The 19,955-nt window shown below is 47.1% G+C and overlaps 1 protein-coding gene across 2 annotated transcripts in view; it reads left to right on the forward strand.

Annotated features, from left to right (window-relative positions):
- The window catches only part of LOC119963477 (chondroitin sulfate N-acetylgalactosaminyltransferase 1-like), a 232,650-nt gene that overhangs the window by 185,282 nt on the left and 27,413 nt on the right, over positions 1 to 19,955 (forward strand). For both annotated transcript variants that reach the window (XM_038792649.1, XM_038792648.1), the window contains exon 4: positions 19,691 to 19,792. In XM_038792649.1, the coding sequence (XP_038648577.1) occupies positions 19,691 to 19,792 (102 nt within the window). The remainder of the gene's footprint in view (positions 1 to 19,690; positions 19,793 to 19,955) is intronic.

Raw genomic sequence — 19,955 nt, forward strand, 5'->3', positions numbered from 1 at the left:
TTGCGTCAGGCTGAGCCTTGCGCATGTGGAGGTGGAGTTGACCCTATTCAGTGCTTCGCTCCAGAGTCCCCACCCTATTTCAGTCCCCAGGTCTTCCTCCAATTTCTTTCTTGTTGCGTCCAGTACAGTTTCAGCCCTTTCTACCAGTCGGTCAGACATGTCGCTACAGTTCCCTTTATCTAGGATGCTTGCGCCCAGTAACTCTTCCAGTCCTGTCTGTTGTGGGTACATCCTTGTTTCCTTTCGTAGGATGTTTTTGAGTTGCAGGTACCTTAGCTTGTTCCCCCTGACTAGTTGGAATTTTCCACAACACAAAGATGTGCCGGGTAGGTGGATTGGCCACAATAAATTGCCCCTTAATTGAAAAAAAAATAAATTGGGTACCCTAAATGTATAAAAAGAAAGAAAAACAAATGATGGTGAGAATGATAAATAAGAATAGACTGAGTCAAAGAAAGGGAAAGGTGAAAAGGCAAGTGCGCTGCAGGCTGAAATATTGGGGGAGGAATAAAAGGCTATGTTAGCTTTTCTTCAGCCATTCCAAAAGATCAGTAAGAAAGAATTTCTCGCTGTAGAGGTGGAACTGACAATTAATTAACTCAAGTGGCATTAATTTCTTCATTTTGGCCTTCCAGTGACACGCTGTCTTATCTCTGCCTTTGTCTTGTTGAAGTTGTATCAGAGCTTCCTCTTTCTCATTTGCTGTCAATATCTCTGGTGTGATTAGAAGGTTCTAGAGGGACTGGAGAGTTGCAAATCATTGTGTGTTTTTATTATTGAACAGTTAGGCATCCGGTATTAGTGGAAACCCAGCTCCAAAGTTTCCAAATAAACTACTGAGGAAACCGCACAGAGGATACGTTTCTGTTTGCCCAATCGAGATTGCACATTCCTTCCCCCTTGATGAAGCCCAGAGTGTTGAGACGATTAGCAATAAAAAAAAAACGAGCCTTTGGATCCTCCCACTGGGTAATGCTGGAGATTATCCAACTAAAACCATAACAGTACCAGCACAAGGGACACAATTAGCATTGCTGTAACTTAGTTGGTAGCACGCTTCCAAGTTGGAAGGTTATCGGTTCAAGTCCAGTTCAGAGACTTGAGCAAGTAATTTCGGCAATGTACTCCAGCAGGGATAGGTGCTATTTTTCAGATGAGGTCTTAAATTGGTGTCCCATGTACCCTCACAGGTGGATGTGGAAGATCAAATGGTGCTCTTTGAAGAACAAGAGAATTCTGGTGTCTGGACCAATATTTATCGTTCCCAAACATCACTAAGGCAGACTGCTGTTTGTGGTTGGCTGTACCTAAATTGGCAGTTGGATTTCCAACATTACAACAGTGAATACATTTCAAGAGCACTTCACGGACCAAAGCCCTTTGGGATATTCTGAGGTTGCAACAGTTTCCATATAAATCTAAACCGTGCTTTCCTTAATCATTCAGCAACAGAGAGAGCGGGTAAATGGAGTTGAAATCAACCATGATTGAATGGTGGAGTGGACTCGATGGGCCGAATGGCCTTACTTCCACTCCTATGTCTTATGGTCTTATGGTCTAACAGTGCCTGACCCTATTGCAGACCTGCCTGGCTCAGACCACAGATTAGCGAGCCAAGCCTCCAGAATTTGGTTATGACCCCTTGCCTTGGTGTGTGAGCAGTGTGTGTTGGCTCTAAGCTTATCAGCCCTGGTAAAAGCTAAAGCCTCCACCTTGACACCTCTGAATCAGCCAGTCATGGGCTCTCCCAACTTGAGAGTTCTCCAGCACGTAACCCAGGCTGGCATTGCAGAGCAGGACTGAGGGAATGCCGTACTGCTGGATGTTAACCAAAGGCCCCATCTACCCAACTGGATGTGCTCAGTGTCAATTGACTAAAAACAGAGGTAGTTCCCTCTTTATCTGAGTCACTATCAACCAACTATCAACCACTATCACTATCAACCACTATCCCTCAACCAACATCATTCTTTACAAGGAAGGGTGATCAGGTAATTTATCTCATTGCTGTCTCTGAGAGCTCGCTGTGTTCCTATTGGCTGTTGTGTTCTCTACCTAGCAGCGGAGATTACATTTCAAGTGTATTTGTTGGCTGTGAACCACTCTGATACATAGAATTGAATCCCTACAGTGCAGAAGGAGGCCATTTGGTCCATCGAGTCCGCACTGACCCTTCAAAAGACCACCCTACCTAGGCCGGATCCCCGGCCCTATTCCCGCAACCCCATTCTAAGGTAATTTATCATGGCCAACCCACCTAACCTGCACGTCTTTGGACTGTGGGAGGAAACCGGGTGCTCCGATTTCCTCCCACAGTCCAAGCAGGTGCAGGTTAGGTGGATTGGCCATGCTAAATTGCCCTTAGCGTCCAAAGGGGTTGGGTGGGGTTGCTGGGTTACGGGTAAGGGGCGGTGTTCTTTCCAGGGGCCTGTGCAAACTCGAAGGGCCGAATGGCCTCCATCTGCACTGTAAATTCTGTGTACATATATGGGCTGCAGACTTGTGTGGAGATGGTGGCACAGTGGTAATGTCACTGTAATCCCAGAGGCCCATGCAAATGATCTGGGGACATAGGATCGAATTCCACCACGGCAGCTGGTGGAATTTAAAGTCAATTAATAAATTTGGAATTAAAAGCTAGTCTCAGCAAAACATGGTGGGCGCGATTCTCCGCTCCGCACGCGGCGTGGGAGAATTGCAGGAGGACCCCCGACAAAATTCGCGCCCCCCGCGATTCTCCTCCCCCCCGCTCGGAAGAATCGCCGCTCACCGTTTTCCACGGCGAACGGCGATTCTCCGACCCAGATGGGCCGAGCGGCCTGCCGTTCACGGCCATTTCACGATGGCGGCAAATACACCTGGTCGCTGCCGTCGTGAAACGGGAGTGAGAAGCCCATTTAGAGCTTGTAGGTAGCCTAGAAAGAAAAGAGCCCCACGACTGTGCTTGGGAGGGGACAGGCCCGCGATCGGTGCCCACTGATCGCTGGGCCGGCGTCCAAATCGGACGCACTATTTCCCCTCCGCTGCCGCGCAAGATCAAGCATCTTGCCGGGGCGGCTGAGGGGAAAGACGGCCACCGCGCATGCGCGGGTTCGTGCCGTCAGCGTCAAGACGTCAGCCGCGCATGCGCAGGTTGGAGCCGGCCAACCTGCGCATGCGCGGCTGACGTCATTAGGCGCGCCAGCCGCGTCATTCTCGGCACGACGCCCCCGCGGCCGAGATTTACGGAGCGCCGCTCCTAGCCCCGCCTGGAGGGGAGAATAGGGGGTGAGGAGCAGCCTCCGAGGCCGTTGTGAAACTCGGCCGAGTTCACGACGGCCCTCCCGATTTTTCCCGGGAGCGGAGAATTCCGCCCACCAACTGTCATCACTTGTTGCTGAAAACCTGCCTGGCTCACTCATGTCCCTTGGGGCAGGAAATCTGCCATCCTTACCTGGTCTGGCCAACATGTGACTCCAGACCCACAGAATGTGCTTGACTTTTAAACTCCCTCTAAGATGGTGCAGCAAATCAGTAATTTCAGGGGGCAATTAGGGGCAACAAATGCTGATTTTGCCAGTGACGCCCATATTCCGCAAAAGAATTAAAAAAAGACTCCACAGTCAACGCTCGACATGTCAGTAGGTTAAAGAGCGAGAGCATGTTAGTACGGCTCAGTGTCTGGCGCCATTAACAAACAGCCATTGCATGTCAGCTTTGGTTGGATTAACAAGATACTGAAGAAGCTCATCTTTCTTCCTGAACCTGAAGTGCTTGTCAATACTCGATCAATACACGATGTAGCTGATTTAGCAACTGGCTGAGTTACGCAGCAGAGTGGTCTTACTATGAATAAAGAGAACATCATTACGGTATGCCCCTTTTGCCTTTGAAAATATAATGAGGTTTAAAAACCAAGCCAGTTTTGTCTTTGTTTGTGTTCCTACCCTTTTCCCAACACGACCTGTCTCGGATAAGGTTCCATTCAATACTGTGCCTTCTCTCACACCTCAGAAGTTAGGTTGGCCAGGAATTCACTGATTTTCCAGATATAAAACTTGAAGGAGAATTGATTCATGTAATCAGAACCAATAGCAGGAATCCAATTCATCGTACGGTGCATTTCATTTTGACCTACCACTCAAGATGTTTGCACATTGATTGATATTTCACCTAAAGCCTCTTGTACCATTTATTCCTAAAGTCCCCCTTCCCTCACATTTGTTCACCTAACATGGCTCTGTAAAACAGAGAGGTTAAAGGAGAATGTGTTAATCTCCCGCACCCTGCTGCATCTCCTAAACCATTTCCTTACCACTGTCGGCGAAAGACTAGGTTCAGACTGTGGCAAAGGTTGGAGCTACTCTATGCCCCACTAGCTTTTCCTGAGTTTTCTCTCTCTCTCCCTTCTTCCTCCCCCTGCCCCCCCACCCCACCACCATCATACACACACACACACACACACGTACACACTCCCATTCTCCCTGTCCCTCTCCCTATTGCCAAGAAACTTACACACACACACAGACACACACACACGCACACTCCCATTCTCCCTGTCCCTCTCTCTATTGCCAAGAAACCTACACACACACACACATACACACACACTCCCATTCTCCCTTACACACTTACACTTAAGAAACTTACACACACACACACACACACTCCCATTCTCCCTGTCCCTCTCTCTATTGCCAGGAAACTCAGGGTAGAATTACGGAGCGCTTTACCATGGAGTCCTGTAGGACAACGTCAATATTTTGTATCTCCACTATATTGTATTTGGCTACCTTTTCCCCATATTTCGTCATTCATCTGTCCTGGTAGGCGGCACGGGGGCACTGGTTAGCACTGCTGCCTCAAGGCGCCGAGGATGCAGGATCGATCCCAGCCCCGGGTCACTGTCGGTGTGGAGTTTGCACATTCTCCCCATGTCTGCATGGGTTTCACCCCCACAACCCAAAGATGTGCAGGGGAGGTGGATTGGCCATGCTAAATTGCCCCTTAATTGGAAAAAGAATAATTGGGCACTCTAAATTTTTTTTTCATTCATCTGCACTGGCGCAGTGCATTAGCGAGTGATTAAGCAGTCTGCTTGCAATCTCTTGCACACTAACAGGAGGCTCCCAATAGAGCCTCTGCCTTGCACTTGTTTCTTCCTCCTGCAGTCATCATTGCCAATTTTTGATTGATGTCTCTCAATTCAACATGGCTCAGCTCAGGAACTAAACTGCACCCCGCTGTGTGCTACTGAAAGCTTATGGGCGACAGTGTCACTGCTCCATTGTGGCGGGGTCCTTTTTGGGGACATTTTAAAACATAATTTCTAATTACTCGGAACAAATCTTAAACATATATTTAATTAGTGGAGAAATACTTGTCCTGGTGTATAAGTTTTCCTTTTAATTTTTTATCTTGAATTAATCAACCTGTAAACTTTCAGTTACCATCCAAGCTGATTCCCTATCCCAGCATGGCTGTAACCATGCTGGACACAGTAACACTTGTTTATTATATATTCTATCAGATCAAACGAGGAAGATTAAGAGTTAAACTGTAAAAAATTATGCTGACCTTATAAAAGCAAGGCCTCCAGGAAACTGCAAATGTAAAACTCTCCAATTATTCTTTGCAAATCTCTTTAAGATTACACGGTAAAGGGGCGGCACGGTGGCACAGTTAGCATTGCTGCCTACGGCGACGAGGACCCGGGTTCGAATCCCGGCCCTGGGTCACTGTCCGTGAGGGGTTTGCCCATTCTCCCCGTGTCTGCGTGGGTTTCACCCCCACAACCCAAAGATGTGCAGGCTAGGTGGATTGGCCACGTTAAATTGCCCCTTAATTAGAAAAAATGAATTGGATATTCTAAATTTATTTAAAAAAAGATTACATGGTAACAACAGTTAAAGGCAGCTAGGCCTACCCATAAAAGGCTGGCTGAAAATCACTGTTGAAAGCCTCTCTGCTTGTGTTAGTCAGGCAGGAATATAAAAACATTGGGTGCGATCTGACTATAAAAAAGAGTCCGTTCTGGGCAGGATTAACGGCACTGTTATTTTTCAGTGCCCTGGCAGGACCCTACCCCCAAGGCTGCACTCAGCATCATTCCTTGCACTGAGGACTCCATGCAGGAAGAGATCCGTCCCGGCCTCTCAGCATCCTGGCATGGGCCTCGGACCCCCTCAATGCCCCAACTCAGCTATAAGGAGTTCATCGAGCCCCTCCATGCCACACCTGACACAGACGGGGCCCGATCCCAGTACGAGCAAAATGCCAGCCTGGCACCATGGTGGCGGTGCCAAGCTGAAATTGTCAATGTGCCCAGGTGGCACCAGCACTGCCAGGGTGCTACCCTGCCTAGAGGCCATCACCCGGGGGCCTCCGATCTCCTGGGAGATGCTCCCAGGTACCTTACATCCTGGTCCCGTTTATGGGGACCTGTGCTGAACAGCGCCCAGCTGGGGCTTCCTCGGTGAGGCCGATAGACGACGGCTGGCAGTTAGATCTGGCGCGAGCACGGATAAGTGGGTTCTTAAACTCACTTAGCCATGCGAGACCGGGTCCTGCCATTGTGGACAGAACCCACATCACGATGCTGCGCAAGATCTAATTAGATCTAACCAGATCTCGCGAGGTGTAACGCCCATCAGGAATCCCAGGGGAAGCCTCTCCCTGGATCCACTGGCCGCGTCACGCCTCGGTTCTGATGGGACGCGGCCAGTCAATCATGGCCAATGTCTTAATTATTGTGGCTGCCTTAATGGAGGAGTTGCTGGGCCTTTGGTTGTTCAGCTGTCCAAAGGAACAATACCAGAAGAGTAAATGTGCACTTGAGCACTTGAGCCAAATTAATTCCAGATGCCTGTGCAGCCTTGACATGTTATATATACTTCCTGAAAGCTCAAGAACAGCTCCCGAGTAAATGTAAATTTACATACCCAACCTCATTGTAGAGCTGCCATAACGCTCTCTCTCTCTCTCTCTCTCCATAAGCGCCGGACATTGCATCTCAATTTAAGTACTCGGTGAAGACAATGCCATTTTTCTCTGACCTGTCAGAATTGCCTTCGCTATCCTGGTTACCTCTTGAAGCACAGATTGCTGGACAGTTCTGGCATCCACCAAGCTCCTTTGTACACTGGTATCCGAAGCATTCGTCTGAACTTGGCAGTAAGCTGAGCGTGCTTGAGGGCAGTCTGGACTTCCACCACAGTGGCCTCTGTTTGTGCTGTAATGGAAGATGAGACATTGGTCAACACGCACACGCACACGCTCCAAACTCTGGGCAATGCCACCATGCACATAAGCTTTGTCATTTGTATAGAAAGCTGGGCATTTACGCTGTCCTTGCTCTCTGCCCAGACTGGCCATTCATGCCCAGTGTTTCCTGCTATCCTTGAAATTATGAACTGTGTCAACATCTGGGCTGCTGGCTGTGAGTGTGAAATCGAGAGATGACATTTGTTCCTCATCACTGTTCTTCTTTCTCCACAACCTACTGTCCCTCCACCACTACCTCGCCAGAAGGCAGATCTTGGGGATTCGAAAGGCGAACATCACAGGTTATGATGCGGGGTGGTTTTTGGGGGGGGGGGGGCAGCTTCTCAGGATCACAGAATCCTGAAGGGAGGTCATTTGGCCCATTGAGTCTGCACTGACCCTCTGAAAGAGGCCCCTACTTCCTTGTACCCCTCGTCATGTCCTCCAGAGGCTTCTCCGGCCCTCAGCCATTGAGATCTCAGGGCAGGGATCACAACACCCAATGGAGATTCCGATTGCAACTCTGCAGTACGCCAGGAACCCACCCCTAGGGGTCCATCTTCAGGTGCATGGTGTGCACGTAACTTCATCCCATATATGGTTGTGGCGGGAAATCCAGCTGTCAGAAAGTCTGACATCATCTGGGAAATTCACACCAATCGATCCATTTGAATGGAACCGATTATCTTCTGATGTCTTGTTTACAGGGCAGGCCCAGATTTGCCCTGGCTGTCTGTCTCTGTCCAGTATATTCTTGGCTGTTCAAATTCCCATCAGGCTTGTCTGTGGTTCTGACTGTGAAATCTAAAAGATATCAGAGGACACCACCACATTAAGTAGTAAGCTTTCAATTGGCAGGTGACTAACAAGTTAGTTGCCATGGATCTAAAAGTATGGAAGAAAGATAGAAATATTTTCATGCCATGCGTTTTTAGAACGACAGCCAGATTTTGTCTTTTTTGTCATAGGGCAGCACTGTAGCACAGTGGTTGGCACGGTTGCTTCGGAGCTCCGGGGTCCCGGGTTTGGTTCCCGGCTTGGGTCGCTGTCTGTGCGGGGCCTGCGCGTTCTCCCCGTGTCGACATGGGTTTCCTCCAGGTGCTCCGGTTTCCTCCCAAAATCCTGAGGTGGGCAGGTTAGGTGGCCGTGCTAAATTGCCCTTAGTGTCCAAAAGGTTGGGTGGAGTTACTGGGTTATGGGGATAGGATGGAAGCTTGGGCTTAAGTAGGGTGCTCTTTCCGAGAGCCGGTGCAGACCCGATGGGCCGAATGGCCTCCTTCTGCACTGTAAATTCTATGGTTCTACGAACATGTCATTAAGGGCAGGCCCACATTGACAATGCTTTGGTAATTGTCTTCATCTGGCCACACGCTGCTCTCGCTTCTCCTGGGCCCTTGTAGTTGAATTGAATCTATACATTTACATAATTATCAAGGGCCTTGTATGGTAATAACCTTTCATAAGTCTTTGTATCGAGGCGTCTGGAGATGTCAAACTCCTGATTAAGTTTGTAATGAAATAAAAAGTTTGGGCTTCGCAGGCTGTAAGTAACATGATCTTAATCTTCTCCCCCCCGTCCCCAATTTTGTTTTCCTGGAAAATATACTGCAGACGTTCAACATATTGAACGCAATCTTCAGAGTTAGAATCATCACAACTCTAATTTGCCATAAAGAGGCATTTTGCTGACTCACTGGTTGTCGACTGGCCTGACCTGAATAATTTGGACACAATGTCTGTTTTCTCTTTTGTGTGGCAATTCAAAGGCACTTCCGATGATCCTCATTGTCACTGTGATCTCTGAGTGATTGACGGCCACCAAGTTTGAATAACGACAAACTATTAAAATAAGTAGAATGGAGCGCTCGGATGTACTACCGATTTCTTTTTTGAAACTAAGAGTACCCAATTTTATTTCCAATTAAGGGACTATTTAGCATGTCCAACCAGGCGCAATTTTTGGTTGTGGGGATGAAACTCACGCAGGCACGGGGAGAACATGCGAACTCCACATGGACAGTGACCGAGGGCCGAAAACGAAGCTGGGTCCTCAGCGCTGTTGGCAGCAGTGCTAACCACTGCGCCACCATGCCACCCATCCTACCGATTTCTACTACAGGATTGATTCTGCCGGGAAAGCCTGCGTTCAGCAACCCCCAGTTCTGACTGATTGGGTCACATGATCCTTTGAAACCCCGCCCTTTTAAGGGGCCCACTACTACAAAAAAAGCTTGGGGATTCTTGCTATTCCAGGCAGAGAAATGCATTTCTCAAATTAAAATACTAAATATTTCGGATCAGACCCTTTATCCATCTGCCATTGGGTCTTGAATATTGAAATTGAAAATTGAAATTGAAAATCGTTTATTGTCACGGGTAGGCTTCAATGAAGTTACTGTGAAAAGCCCCAAGTCGCCACATTCCGGCGCGGCTGGAACGGGAATCGAACCGTGCTGCTGGCCTCCTTTAAAAGCCAGTGATTTAGCCCAGTGAGCTAAACCAGCCCCTGGTAAGGACAAGACATCTGAAAACAAAATTGAACATTGTCATCTCCTTTTTGGTAATATGCTGCTCATTTCTTGGAAGTTTATGTTGAGAGTAAATCAGATCGGTCTACCGGAGAGTAGGATTTGTCGTCGTGGTTGGCTGACCCTTGATTGGTGGATGACTTATCGTGAGTTATGATCTGAGTAATCTGGGGGTCATGGGATTTTCATGGGAATGAACAGGCCGTCTCATCCCATCCCCTCATGGGCAGGATGTCCCCTCAGGTAATGGCATCCCGAGTGCAGGAGTTGCTTCCTTTTCTGCCCTTCTCTGCCATCATTCTTCTGCCTCATTGTGTTTTTTTTTAATTTAAATTGAGAGTACCCAATTCTTTTTTTTCCAATTAAGGGGCAATTTAGCGTGGTCAATTCACCTACCCTGCACATCTTTGGGTTGTGGGGGTGAAAACCACGCAGACACGGGGGAAATGTTCAAACTCCACACGGACAGTGATCCAGGGCCGGGATTCAAACCCGGGTCCTCAGTGCCGTGAGGCAGCAGTGCTAACCACTATGCCACGTGCCGCCCGTTCTGCCTCATTGTTAAGAGGGCTGTTGCTTGGTGGACAAGAAATCGCCATTTTGGACGATTGGTAGCAAGCGCCGTTAATGCGAACGCGGTTGCGCTTCGAGGAGAACTTCAGAGTGCCTTTGTCCCTCCCTGGGAGGATGGCCATTTGAGAGTTGAGAAAACAGCACCTGGCCTGAGGGGGGCGGGTGGGGGGGGAGGGGTGGGTGAACACCTTTCAGCCGTTTGGACATGGTGTCCAATCCAACGAGAACCGAACAGCATGCAAGAAGCTGAGGAGATTGTGTGGCTTTGAATTGAAATACCATGGAAGAATTTACAGGTAGCAGCAGCACCAAGAAATAAAACAGAAACTCCCTTTACTATTGGACAACGTTGCTTAGGCTGAGACTCAACAGTCCAAACCAAAACGCTCCTTGACCATTGAGGTGACAAAAATCTAGCTAGGCCTGCTGCCCAATCAAACCTATATACACAGCTCAGTTGAGGAGCACAGGACTGCCCATTAGGAGCAGAAATCCTGGCCTATTTTCCTTTTCTAACCCAAGGTCATTGAGGCCAATTGTAATTCTTCTACAGTTCCACTGAGTTCAGCAACAACAACTTGCATTTACATAGCACCTTGAATGGAGTAAAATGGCGCCAAGTGCATCACATGAGAGTTGTCAGGTAAAATCTAGCTGAGATACGTAAGGGGCTATGAGGAGAGGTGACCATAAGCTTGGTTAAAAGAGGCAGGGGAGAAACAGAAGAGTTATTGGAAGGAAATTCCAAGCATTGGGTCTGGACAGTTGAAGGGGCGGCCATTAGAGTTGAGTTATTAAAATCAGGGATTTGAGAGAGGCCAGAATTGGAGGTGCACAGAGATAGGACAAAGCAGCCCACTTGAATCGCATCCCATCCACTCACATTCACTCCCTTCACCGCTGATGCACAGTGGCAGCATCGGCAGCATGCACTGGAGGAACTCGCCAAGGCTCCTCAGGTGAACATTCCAGACCCACAACAGCAACTGTCTGGAAAGACAAAGCAACAGACACATGGGAACACCCACCACCTGGAAGTTCCCCTTCTATTCACTCACCATCCTGAGGGACTGCAGCGGTTCAAGAAGGCGGCGCACTAGCACCTTCTCAGCAGGGGCAATTAGGGATGGGCGTAATAAATACTGGTCTAGCCAGTGACGTCCTGGGCGGCATGGTGGCGCAGTGATTAGTACGGAGCTGAAGACCAGTGTTCCATCCCGGCCCTGTGTCACTGTCCATGTGGAGTTTGCACATTCTCCCCATGTCTGCGTGGGTTTCACCCCCACAACCCAAAGATGTGCAGCTTAGGTGGATTGGCCACGCTAAATTGCCCCTTAATCAGAAAACAATAATAATCGGGTACTCTAAATCTATATTAAAAAGAATAAAAATAACCAGCGACATCCACATGCCTTAAATGAATAAGAAGAAGTGAGGTCGTGGAAAGATTTGAAAGCAAGGATGAGAATTGTATTGCTGCAGGCAAGTAATCAGTTGATAGTCAGAAGATAAACTGCAAATGTGGAACTGAGTATTTGACCCACAGTTACAGAGTAATGGGCAGCATTACCTTGATGATTGTTACATTATTAATTATAGAGCTCGCTGCGAACCGATGGAGAGCTGCCCTCTTCCAGCAGAACATCTGCATGTTGGCATACTGTTCAATGTAAGTGAGCCCGGGCAGTGTTTACACTGATTATAATAACATGTCATGATTCTAACAGCTGTATCCATTCTGACTCTGACGTAATGTGGACATAGGCAGCTGTCAGGATCTGAGCATCACACATTGGTGGATTCTCCCCAGACCTGCATTCAGCCCATCCAGTTTCCTTTGACCTGACGTTGACTTGCGAGCCCTGACACATCCATCCTTTATCAAAATTGGCTTCTTTTTACAAGTGCGAGGATTCGCTGGCCTTTTACTTTACAATAAAATAAGCTTTGATAGTGGTCAGAACGGCTAAATGTCGTTGTCATTGAATTATTGTCGCTGCAGAATAGTAAAAAAGGCTTTATTTCAAAAACATGGCAAAGTGCCAATCCACAGCAGCAGCTCAGCCAGCTGTTTCAGCTGGGAAGTACGGCTTTAATTTGAGGCCTTGTTGTTTCTGGACATTTTATTTGGGAGGTTGAACTGATGCATATCCGCCTGCAATTTTGTAGCTTGGCACAGATGCATTTAATGGGTTAAGAGAAGGCTTGCGCTCCTTACTTATTTAATTACTTGCAGACATCCTGTGGCAAGGGCTTTGGATACACACAGGCATTTCTCTCTCTGTTCAAAGAGGGTTGAAGACAAAATTGGAGACTTGAATCTCGTGTGTTGGTGGAGGGATTTAAGGTCGCTAATGCTGCCTGACGGGGCAAGGCGTTATGAGCTGAGACAAATTTACTTCTGTCAGGTTTGACGAGGCTTCATCTGTCAGGCTACAAGTTACCGCCAGGGCCATGTTTTACAAGCCACTGAGCTTGCCTTCTAACCCAACATTCATCACTAGAGGCATAAAGGTCAGCTGTCACCGTGGTAAAATGTGTTCTGGGATGTGCAAGTCGGAAGAAGAGCTCATTCAGTCTCGCTTTGTTGCTGCTTGATCTGCTTTCAGCTTGTGACATTAAACTTCCAAAATACTGATCACCTGCAAAATACCTGATTGGTTGATTTATTGTCACATGTAATGAGGTACAGTGAAAAGTATTTTTCTGTGGCCAAGGGAAGATACACGGTAGACAAAAAGAATAATCGACAAAGTACATCAGCAAATAAGTAATTGGTTACAGGGCGGAACAAGGGACAAACAAAGCAAATACATGAGCAAGAACAGCACAGGGCATGGTGAATAGTGTCTGACAGGGAACAGATCAGTCCGAGGGGGAGTCGTTGAGGAGTCTAGTAGCTGTGGGGAAGAAGCTGTTCCTGTATCTGGATGTGCGGGTCTTCAGCCTTCTGTATCTTCTACCTGATGGAAGGGTCTGGAAGAGAGCAATGCCCTGGGTGGGAGGGAGGTCTCTGACAATGCTGTCTGCCTTCCTGAGGCAGTGGGAGGTACAGACAGAATCAATTCAAACCATTTCAGCTTATACAGAACTTTTGTGGTTCAGCTGTGTGAAGAGGTTGTGGACTCAAGTCCCACTCCAGTTATTAGAGCACATAATATAGTCAATATCATATTGTTGTTGGTGAGCGCCCTGTTTTTATATTTATATAAAGGCACTGATCACCTTACAAGGGATTGGGTAAACATATTGCGAGTTCTTTTATTAAGAATAGGCATATGGATATATTTATACAAGGTTAGAAAGCTTGAAGACATCAGCAGCAGAGCTGTGTGTCCTGTGTTCTGCTCACAGACCAAAGAGAAACTGAGACTGTGCATAAATTGACTTCTGTGTTTTGTACAATACAACAACACGTACGGCTTAAAAGCATTTCATTGACTGTAAAGTGCTGACGTCCTGAGGTTGCAAAAGGTGAATATATAAATAGTCTATTTTGTCTTTGCATGAAGTAATTGCACTCCTGTGAGGATATTCTGTTCGTGAATGTAAGATGTGGCCAATGTGCATGACAGTTAACTATTCAACTGTGTCGCGAAACCAAACAAAATGCAACTAGATGTTTCTTGGGCTGGATTCTCCGGTCCCCGAGCCACGTGTTTCTCGATGGTGCGCTGTTCCCTGGTGGCGGGATTCTATCTTCCCACCGTGTGTCAATGGGGTTTCCCATTGAAACCATCCCACGCCACCGGGAAACCTACGGGCGGGATTGCACTGCTGATGGGAAAAGAGAATCACGAGAGCCGGAAAATTCCGGCCTTTATCTTGTATTAGATATTGCATCTTGCAGTACAAATAAATCAGCTTTGCATCATGTTTTAGGAGTTGGTAAGCAGTTCCTGAGGGATTCGGGAGTAATTGCTATACTGATGAAAAGGTCACTGGGGTGATGGTATTGGTCCAATATCCTAACACTAAGGAAATAAATGCTACTGATTGCTATCCAGTGACCCTGTGGAAAAGGTCATATGGGGAAGATGGGTATTAGTGCCAGCTGTGATACCCCTGCTCTCAAAACTCACTGTCACTCAAAATAATTCTCCATCACCCTCCACAACCCACCTTCTCTCACAATAACACTCCATCACTCTCGATAATCTACCGCCATTCACAATACTGCTCCATCTCTCGCGGTAGCCGAGGGCGACATGGCGGCAAAGTGGGTAGCACTGCGGCTTCACTGCGCCAGGGACCCAGGTTCTGGTGACAGTTGTACATTCTAACCGTGTCTGCATCCAAAGATGTGCAGGTTCGGTGGTTTGGCCACGCTGAATTGCATTAGGGTGGGGTTGCAGGAATAGACGAGGGGTTGGGTTTAGGTAGGATGGCCTTTCAAAGTGCCGGTGCAGACTTGATGGGCCAAATTACTTCCTTCTGCAGTGCAGGGATTCTATGATTCGATGAACCCACCGCCACTCACAATAATGCTCCATCACTCTCGATAGCCCACCATGACTCATAATAATGCTCCATCACTCACAATAATGCTCCAATAACTCACTGTAGTACTTGAAAACCCATCATCGCTTAACACTCCATTAGTGCTAATAACTGTCCAGCATCCTTAATAACTCTCCAGCTTCCTTGCTAACCTGCGAATATTCTCACTAACCTGCCAACCCCCTTGATAATTTCATTTACTCACCCTGCACCATATCGCTTGATACTGTGACTGAACAGAAATTTATCAATCCTCAGTCTTAAAAATTGCACTTGACCCGAACTTCTGCAAACTTTTGGCCAGAGTTTCACCATCCGTTGTGTGACAGAGTGCTTCCTAATTTCAATGGGCTCTAATTTGGAATAGTATCTCCTTGTTTTAGTCTCCCCACGAGACGATCAAATTGTTTTTCTACTTTAAGCAGCTCTGTTAGATCCCCCTTCAGTCTTTGAAAATTTGGAATAATAGACAAGTTTATGCAACCTGTCCTCATAATGTACCCCTTTAGAGCTGGCAATACAAACAAATTGGGCTCCAGCAAGGAGTCAGAGCCTTTGGGAGAGGATTGGACTGAAATATTCAACTTCTATCAAATCTAACATGTGGTTCTTTCTTCTTTTGGTATTTTAGTTGTTAGTTAATTGAATATTGGGCTTTGCAAGCAGCAAGGCACTGCTGAATTTTAGAGCCCAATCTTCTCTTATCTTTCCTGTTTGAAGGAACATGTGATATTTTGAGGTAGGAAGCTGTTAATCACTGGTCGAGGTGGTTATTCCATTCCTCATGCTGTCTTGCTAGCTCTTTTTCTGTCCACCCCTCTTTCATTCCCTCTCCCTCACTTTCTCTCCATCTCTCTACTTCTTTCCCTCGCTCCCTTACATTCTCACTCGCTCCTCACTCTTGTCTTGTTCTCCCAGTTGCTTGCAGACATGGTGGAAATTTCCTTTGGATCTGTTGAATTAGTTGTTCGCTAATTGCGTCATGGCACCACTTAGGAAAGAAGGGGCGGATGCTTAAGACATTGTCGTAAAAATCCCTTGTCCATGGATACTTGCCACTGTGTGTGCCATAATTAAAGAACGTGTTTACCTACACGGGCGGCACAGTGGTCAGCACCTGCTGCGTCACAGCGCCAGGAACTCGGATGCATTTTGAAGCCTTGGGTCACTGCCTATTTGTGGTTCGCACTTTCTCCCCGTGTCTGCATGGGTTTCCTCTGGATGCTCCGGTTTCCTCCCACAGTCCAACGATGTGCAGGTTAGGTGGATTGGCCATGCTAAATTGCCCCTTACTGTCCAGGGATGTGCAGGTTAGGTGACGTTGTGAGGATAGGGTGGGGTAGTCGGCCAAGGTGGAGTGCTCTTTCGGGGGGTCGGTGCAGACTCGATGGGCCGAATACCTCCTTCGGCATTGTCGAAATTCTGCACATCCTTTAGCCATGTGTTACCTGAGAGGAAATGAATTGTTTCTTGGTGAAACAAAATAAGCCTGTCTAATTGTGGCTCTCCAACGCAGTCAGAATGTGAGACTCTGTTATAACTCCACCGTTTCAATCTGTTTGTTCCGAAATCAGCCTTCACTGCCAAATATTTAAAAGGTGACATCTGATCTCGGGCCAGATAGCGGCTCTGTTTCACACTGGTACCGAGACTACATCAAAGGGAAGCTGATACTCATCGCATGTGCACATCTTGAGTCACTCTTCATCCCTTCAGGCTGCTTTCACGTGGGGTCTGACGGACCCTGAAGAGATTCTGTTCACTGTTCCATTCAGTGATGTGACACAGAGAGTGATTAGAATGTGGAACTCGCTACCACACGGAGCCATTCAGGATAATAGCATGGATGTGTTTCAGGGGAATCTGGATAAACACTTGAGGAGAAAGAAACAAAAGGATATGTTGGGGAGGTTAGATGAATTAGGCTGGGGGACGCCACACATGTGGAACACAAATACCTGCATAGACACGTTGGTGGGAATACCCTGTGTCCGTGCTGTACGTTCCACACAATCTGATTTCCAAATATTTCCTCATTTCCTTTCTGCAACTGTTGGCATTATATCGTAATCCCATGTGATAATTCATGTCTGCAGTTTGCAAACATTATTTACCACAGTCTGATTACAAAGGTCACTTAACTGGAAACAGGCCTTTAGTGGTATTTCTAGTGGATCCGATGACCAAATTGTTTCAAATTGTATCATTTGATTTTTTTTTGGCTACTTGGATGAAATATTAAAAATTTGACAGAATTGTGGAGGTGGCTGAGTCACTCTAAATTTAAATATTATTTCATGATAAAAATGAAACACCATTCCAATAATATGAACATACAATGAGGGGAATGCATTGCCTGTTGTGACACATGACCAAAAGGTAGGTTAACGTCCCATAAAGAGACTTACCTCACAGATTCTGCTTCAGGTGAAGGATCCAAACACAAAATCAGTCACTTTGTCCCCTTTCCTTTCAAGTGCCGACCGACCTGCTGAGTGTGTCCACCATTTTCTGTTTCTACCTTGGGTTTAATGTCACAGGTTGGAATCTTGCACTCTCGCTGGGGGTGAGCCTGTAGGTGGGGAGGGCATTTATTTATGTGTGATGGTCGTTACCGAAGACCCACTACCTTCACACCTCTGCCAAAATTAATTACTAGGTGTTTAGGCCCATGGTTGACCTGCCCATCCCACACCAATTAAGGATCATCAGTGGCCAATTAATGACCGCCCAAGAGTCCGATTGCCTCTGCCGCTTGTATTAACCAAGCTGCAGGCAGGCTTGTCACCATGCGGCATGTGATTGGCCGGCAGCTCTCGGTAGGCGAGACCTCTGTCACAGGGGTCTTGAATCCAAAAGAAGGCCCATCATTGACCTCGCCAATGCCTGATTGGGGGGCAGTCGAGACTCTGATATGACCAACAAGATACTATCCCCGTCACAGTTTCAGGCAAGAGAAAACCCATGGCACATCCAGGTCACCTATCCACAACGTTCTATCGGCGACATTTTAAAACCCATTTGTTAACAAGAACTAGTTCCTTATTCGTCCATCACCAGTGTTAGTAATTGTTTACACACACTCGGCACCCTTTAATTGGTTTCCTTCATTTATAAATATGACCTCCTGTCCTTAAATTCTGACCATGGCAACAAAACCTTACTGGATCCAATTTATCCAAACCCTTCACAATTTTAAACATATCTCTCATATCCCCAGGGTAGTCACTCTTTCCCCATACGTCATTCCCTTAAATCCTAGGATCAGTCATGTGGACCTGCTTTGAACCCCGTCTAATAACTGAATGTCTTTCTCTATACCCCCACTTGTAATTGAGAATATGTGGCCAGTCTCTGGGAAATGCCACCTGTCTCTCCTTCAGAACACATCATGAAAAACATTTGACATGACCAAACATGTCAACTATTGCGAATACAGTGGAATTTACTCTATAGTGAAGGTGACTAAGGAACCTGCAGGCAAGTGTGGAATGTGCCTCCTTGCTGTAGTCAAGACCACACATACCTGGGCCTGGAAACTGCCCTGCACCTCAAAAAGGACAGGGCCAGAATTCTCCGGTCATCGGGATTCTCTGTTGCTGCTGGTAGCGCATCCCCGTCCTGGGTTTCCCAGTGGCGTCTTGTGTCTTCAACAGGAAATCCCATTTTGACAAGCGGTGGGAAGAGAGAATCCTGCCGTGAGCGAGCCGTGAGCTGGGGTACCGGAGAATCCAGCCCGTCAAAATTAGACGTGATTTGATTAGATAGAATTATAGTTAGCATTCGGAGTCCTGTGTAAGCTCTCTTGTTTTTAAATCACCACTCTTTCAGGTATGGGCTTCCGTTAGAAGGAAAGATTTGCATTTATATAGCACCTTTTTCGACCTCCGAATTCCAAATCACTTTACAACCAATGAAGATGGGAGGTACGGTGGCACAGTGGTTAGCGCTGCTGCCTCACAGCACCAGGGACCCGGGTTCGATTCCGACCTCAGGTGACTGCCTGTGTGGAGTTTGCACATTCTCCCCGTGTGTGCGTGGGTTTCCTCCGGGCACTCCAGTTTCCTCCCACAGTCCAAAGATGTGCAGGTTAGGTGGACTGGCCCTGCTAAATTGCCCCTAGGTGGGGTTATGGGAATAGGGTGAGGGATTGGGCCTAGGTGGTGTGCTCTTTCAGAGGGTTGGCGCAGACTTGATGGGCTGAATGGCCTCCTTCTTCATTGTAGAGATTGTATGGTTCTATGAAGTTCTGTCGGTGCAATTGCAGTGTGAACCCATTTTAGTGATTCAACAACGATTGAGGGTTAAGTATTAGGAGAGTATTCCAGGGCGAATTCCCACGCTGTTCTGCAGAGAGTTCCGTGCATATTTTTTATATCTCAAACTAAGAAGGCTCCTGGCTGCTATTTAGTATCTCATTTAAAAGTCAACACGCCCAGCCATGCTTTGCTGAAGTATCGGCCTGGAGTGGGGATCGGGCCTATAACCTCATGGACCAGAGGCAGATGACCAAGCAACCTAGCCAATCCTGGTGTATGACAATTGGTAGGTTCCATTTAGGTTCAGTTGCATGTTTTCCCTAACTGAAGAAGATGCTGGTCCTGATGAAGTGCCATCATCATCGACCCGAAACAATATTCCCTCCACAGATGCTGACAGACCCGCCGGTATTTACAGCATTTTCTGTTTTTATTTCAGATTGCAGATTTCATCACCTGCAGTATTTTGGATTTTGTATGTTATTTTTGGTATTTACAGTGCATTTTTATACTTTGCATGCAGCAGGGTGACTACAAACCATGTGTACGTTGGGCTGAAGGTGACTTCTTTCGGTGTTTGTATTGCAGGGAGGTGTGTGTTCGACTGGACGGCCGAGTTCACCTCACTGTGGTTTACTTTGGGTCAGAACAAATGACAGAAGTGAAATCCATACTTGAATATATGTCCAGGTGAGTGCGGTCTATTGGACGGTTAGGCATCAGTTACAATTCCTTGCGACACACCACACAATGAGTAACCCAACAATATTAGCAGCTGAGTGAACATGTTGAGAGTGGCCACTTGGGCACATTACAGCAGCAGAGCTGACACACTTACAATCACAGAATCCCT

The sequence above is a fragment of the Scyliorhinus canicula genome, chromosome 3 (assembly GCF_902713615.1).
Source record: "Scyliorhinus canicula chromosome 3, sScyCan1.1, whole genome shotgun sequence".
Taxonomy (NCBI): Eukaryota; Metazoa; Chordata; class Chondrichthyes; order Carcharhiniformes; family Scyliorhinidae; genus Scyliorhinus; species Scyliorhinus canicula.